The 6,000-nt window shown below is 30.9% G+C and overlaps 1 protein-coding gene and 1 long non-coding RNA gene across 2 annotated transcripts in view; one reads left to right on the forward strand and one right to left on the reverse strand.

The window, feature by feature from the left end:
- LOC123655880 (alpha,alpha-trehalose-phosphate synthase [UDP-forming]) overlaps positions 1–4,949 on the reverse strand; it is a 34,437-nt gene extending 29,488 nt beyond the window's left edge. Inside the window, exon 1 of the mRNA XM_045591626.1 lies at positions 4,624–4,949. Coding sequence (XP_045447582.1) covers positions 4,624–4,754 — 131 coding nt within the window. The 5' untranslated portion in view covers positions 4,755–4,949. The remainder of the gene's footprint in view (positions 1–4,623) is intronic.
- Positions 1,698–2,784, forward strand: LOC123655882. The gene is made up of 2 exons (XR_006743461.1): positions 1,698–1,948; positions 2,595–2,784. It is a non-coding gene; the product is annotated as an uncharacterized LOC123655882 (long non-coding RNA).
- Positions 4,950–6,000: the final 1,051 nt, after the last annotated feature.

The following is a 6,000-nucleotide window of genomic DNA, read 5'->3' on the forward strand; positions in this document are numbered from 1 at the left end:
TTCTCTGGGATCCCATCATCAGATCCTGGTTTCCTTATCATGGTACTAAACTAGGGATATCCCCTTTCCGACAAAAAAGAATTATCAAAATCGGTACATCCAGTAGAAAGTTATGCGGTATAATACAACGTAGGTCGACGAAAAAAGCGTCAAGTAAAAACGCATTATTAGATATAACTCGAAAAGTAGTTGTTAGATCTCAAATAAATTTAAATGGGACCAATAGACACACACCACCTTTCGATTAAAAAAAAATTGTCGAAATCGGTCCACACGGGCAAAAGTTCTGATGTAACATACATTAAAAAAAAATACAGTCGAATTGAGAACCTCCTCCTTTTTTGTAAGTCGGTTAAAAACGAGATGATTCCGTTCAAAACGGGACGTCTGGTCACGTTATAGATTGGTACAGTGACGTATTTTAAGGTTTTGTGCCGCCTTTAGTGCCAGTAACTCAAATATTACTTCTTACATTATTATTATTATGAAAAAAGTATATTTTCCTGCGAATTTTGAAAGTACTATAACTTAAGACCGATAAAACCCTTCTCCTGTATGGAGAAAGAGGCCTTTGCCCAGCGGTGGGATGATACAGACTGAATGAATGCAAGACCGATAAAAATGTCCTCTAGTGTTGTTTTGCAGACACTACACTGTTCCATTTAACCAATGATATAATAATTCTCACCTCAATGCATTTAACTCTCTTAGGCCAAGACACATGTCAATGTCAAGCAGCGCAAGTGTAACGCAGAATCGCCGTTTTTTTTGGAATCTGCGTAAGTTCATAAGTTGCACTCAATCACTCATGCACTGGCACAATTGAAAGCAATTAAACTCATCAATCAATCAATCAACATTTTTTGAAGCTTTTAAAAGTGTAAAGAGAATTCAAACTCAAAGTACAAAACGTTTTAAACATTAGATTCGAAATGAATTTACACCTAAGGAAACTCAAATCAATGCCTTTCTATGCTACTGGAAATTTTCACAGGATTTTTGAATGGACTTAGTCAAACTAGTGTCTCCAGCAATGTGAAGGAAGGCAAGTAAAATAATCACTTTACCTATATTAAAAAATTTATATTGTTTCAAGAGACTCAGCAAGAAAGAAGCTAGATTTTAGAAGGGTAAGAATTAAATTAAAAATATATTTAAAATTTATAAAAGTTCTAGCTATACCATTGATATATGTATACGCTAGTAATATTAACTCAATGAGCTATACAGTATATATATATATCTATCTAGCTATCTATATAGCTATCGCATATATATATATATATATACTATATATATATAGTATATATATGCGATAGCTTTTCAGACAAATTTCACTTTCACTGAACTCTAATTAAGCCCATGAGGAGAGATTTTTTAATAGAAAACATCATCACTAGAAATGTTTAAGCGAGTAAATGTAATTTTACTTTATATTAAACTTTATAATAAAGTAAAATTTTACAGTTAAAATTATATTTTACAGTTTTGCTGGATTGTTTATTATGGTTTGCGGATATGTGATAGTGATTTGAATACTTTAATGGCAAATCCATCCTTTGATGCGGCAACTAATGATGGACATAAAAATCTACAGGAGTTTCATTAGAGTGAATAAAATATATGGTTATTGAGTATGTTGCAATGCATCATTGTCAATTTATTACAATATTTGATAATATCAAAATGATTGTATGTATATTAAATTCACAGGTCGCCAAGATATCCTACACACTGAATCCCTTGGGTTTGAAATAAAATAATGACAGCAAACCCGGCAATTTATATAAGTATTACTAATGGTCCCTGTTTCATCCTTAGTGCAGTGGAATGTCGAATTAAATTTTTATAAGCACGAGTTATTTCCTGGGACTGCTGTGTATACACACATGCTTATACCAGCATGCTTAACATTATATAAGCATGTTTTACAAGTCGTACATATTATGTAAGGACGTTTTTTTTATATAATTTGGTCGGCAAAGAAGCGTATGGCTCACCTGATGGTAAGCGATTACCGTAGCCTACAATACCAGAAGCATTGCATGAGTGTTGCCGACCCTATTCCCAATTTAATCAGGAGCTGATTACCTTCTTCACCAACAGCAACACAACACTGCTTGAAAACAGTATTATTAAGTTATGACCTTCTGTAAGGTCGAAGTACTACCCGTCGGGCTGCTCCATATTTTGAAATTTTCTGCTGTGCCCTACCTAAAATATATTTTTAAATTGACATAGGGCTACAATATCTCTGCTGCCAAGTATCTGTTTTGCATCTATCAACCCATCCTATACTAAAATAAAAGTATTGAAAACATCGGTAGACACAGTAATCATCATTTTCCTACTTTCTGCTTAATATACTTTGTTATAAAATATTAATTTATTTCTTGCTTCTTTGTATTATTAAAAACACATAAAAAATTTAAACACACAATATTTTTCTTAATACTCGGAGCAATAGACTCAGTTTCATTAGATTAGTTACGTATCATGTAAAACAACTTGATTTTTTGTTATAATAATCTTTAAATTAAATGTATGATGTAGTTATGTTTATATAAATTTAATATATGTTTATTTTTTTTCAGTATCATGGAGCATATAAAAATATAGAATAATATCATTATTTTATGAAAATTAGATATGTTTAGATCACGGAGACAAGTATTTATAGACAGGAATTGATGCTATCTCCAATTATTCTATTAATTTGTTTTTATACATAAAATTTAAGTTTAATAATTATACTCTATATTACAATAAAAATAAATCTATTATTGTTTTTTGTTTTTATTTATTAGAAGAAACTGATAAAAACAGTTTATTTAATAATTTTAAAATTAAAATAAGTATATATTATAATTTTTACTTTTTGAATTGTAATCTTTTACACATAAATACATTTAATTTATTGTGCATTAAGTATGACATTAAAGTTAAAAAAATAATAATTAGTGTATGCATGATAAACATATTAAAGCAATATTAAAAAAAAAAAATACACACTACCATGTATTTGACGCACACATGCATTTATACTCTTTTGTGTATTATTATAGAAGTATAAGTCTGACAACAGAACAAATATTGAAACAAATATTATTGCCTCCACTGGTGACAAGAGGGCTGGTGCATAGAATCGGCATAGCGATTCAACGGGGAAATGCTGCCAGCATTCTTGGCACAATTCCACACGGACATGATTTATACCAAAACTATCTGTAAATATTTAGTTGCTAAGTTGTGAATTGTAAATATGTATAATTTTTAATAAACTATTGTTATTCCGTTAAAAAAATTTTTTTGAAACTTATAATTTTAATTAATTATAGTCGAATTTCGACCACTGGGCAGCTACTAGGTAGTTAATTTCAATTTACGTTTTACTGATTTCATGCTGCATTATTTTTGCATTTAATAAAAATTTATAAAACATCAAAAAATAAAATAAAATGTCTCTTAAATAAAAAAATACAAAAATATACCCACTCCAAAAAAGTGTGACTAACTAAATCATTTTTGGTGTAAAAATTTTTTTCCGCGAGTTTGAAAGTTCGCAGTGTAAAAACAGTTGTTTACTGCATAATCTTATTACTGCCAAAAATAGTTGCGTTACTGTAGGTGCTGCTTCACGGTATCTAAGAACATATTGATTTTTTTCCTGACATTTCTTTAAGCGAAGCGTACTGCGTAGGTGACTGAATATTTATTTACATGCCTACTCTCTATCACTTGTTTGACAATATTTTGAACTAAGATATCTTATAAAAATCCAAAAAAACTTTATATACTGAGAGGCGTCTCTTATAAAATTAAAGGATAGTTTGTTAAATAATATATGATCGAAGTCATAATTATGTGATTTTATTATTTACATAACTTAGCGTCAGTTTACTCAAGAATCACCAGTCGGTAACTATTGTTGGAAAGCTTTGGTTAGCTACTACCGGTATTGCAGTTTCATGAAAATATACCGGGGTATGATGGTGTGTAGGTGCGTCATCTTGATTCAAGGTCAAGGTTTGTTTATTAAACGACACATTTCAATTCATCACGTGATTCCGTGAATCTTTTCTATTTTTTTCCACCCGGCTTAATTGATTTCCTATATTTTTTTAAATATCTGAATTGTTTACATTGTTTATGTTTGTATAATTATGTATTTTCATTGTTTTACTCCCACTTCACTTCGCTAAGGTTCCCGAATGTTCCCGGCATTCGACCGGCTTTGAGATTTACTACACCATTTTTATGATATTGACATTGTTATTATTATTATTACAATATTCCCATTTCCCATAGATTCCACAGACAGCTCCATAGATTTTTGTTTATAAACATTCAAATTTCTTGTGTTAAAAAAGCTGTAATATTTTTTTTTGTACTCGAGTTTAATTTTTTAACTGATCATTTGAAAAGAAGATGAACAAAGGCACACAAACCGGTCTGGTATTTTATTCAATTTCAATAGTAGTGGGTCGCAGGAGGCTCCTTAACATTTTGTGCAGAAAATTCAGGAACATTTTGTTTTCACATCAGTGAGAGCTTCGATTATTTTATTATTGTGATATCAAACCTTTCGCTTTCGGTTTCGATTAACAGAAAACATAAACTTACCTGGACTTTCTTTCCAGTTCACCGGTTGTTTCATTTCTTTTTAAAACAAATGGCAATCTATTCGAAACGACAATCATGCTCGCCTTGCTATTGCACGCAGATCGACTGACACTATTTCGCGTCACACTCATGTTGCTTAATTCAGTTTGTTTCACGACCAATCACAACAAAAGTAACAACGCGTGCGCGTGATATGGAGGGATATTTAAAAAGTTTGGCTAGATCAATTTATCAGATCTGCTTCGTGTCATCGCAAGACGTTATGTGGCTAATATGATATTATATGGACCGCGTAAATGATAAACATCATCGCCGGAGATCGAATGCGAACTGTTTCTTTTGTGTGCGGCAGTTGCTTTTATAGACTTTAATGCGACCTAAAAGGGTGAAGTTCTCGCTTGCGTCTGAGAATGTCGGAGGTCTGTAGAATCGTAGCGTAGGGGTTATCATAAAAAAAATGACGCTTCAAGGGGTGCATCGTTTCTCGGTTTTCTCGTAGTTATTTTCTGAGTTCAAATAAGTATCGACGCATACGTAAGAAATTATTTAGCATTTTCTTTACTCACTTGTTTTGTATAACAGTAGGTTTTTGAATATAGGTACATTGAATTTAGTTTTTTTCACACACTATTTTCATAATAATAAATTATAATTTTGTTATAACTATTCCACAATAAGCACATTACTCAGACTATAATGACTGTATTTTCTTATAATTTTAGCAAAATAGCAGAGCGAACAAACATAACAATTAAAAAGTTTTATTCCATAAATTGTGACATGAAATATTAAAAAACAATTAAGTATACAATTGCTTATTAAAATAATACCTGGAATTCTAACTATACCTTTTAGACTTTTTGTTGTACCCATAACAACTATTTATACAAATTACTGAATGATATACGTAGTTTTTCCTGGTTTTACCTGCGTTATCGGTACTTAAAAGAAAGATTTAGTAACATTTTTAATTATTTGTCTGCTCTTCCAAATTTTCACATTTTCCAAGTCATGTACCTATACTTTTTTAAAGCTACAAAAACGTATAGATTTCTTTTTAACCGACTTCCAAAAAAGGAGGAGGTTCTCAATTCGACTGTTTTTTTTTAATGTATGTTACACCAGAACTTTTGACCGTGTGGACCGATTTCAACAATTTTTTTTTAATCGAAAGATGGTGTGTCAATTGGTCCCATTTAAATTTATTTGAGATCTAACAACTACTTTTCGAGTTATATCGAATAATGCGTTTTTACTTGACGCTTTTTTCGTCGACCTACGTTGTATTATACCCCATAACTTTCTACTGGATGTACCGATTTTGATAATTCTTTTTTTGTTGGAAAGAAGATATCCCTAGTTTAGTACCATGATAAG

This window comes from Melitaea cinxia, chromosome 8 (genome assembly GCF_905220565.1).
Source record: "Melitaea cinxia chromosome 8, ilMelCinx1.1, whole genome shotgun sequence".
NCBI classification, from domain to species: Eukaryota; Metazoa; Arthropoda; class Insecta; order Lepidoptera; family Nymphalidae; genus Melitaea; species Melitaea cinxia.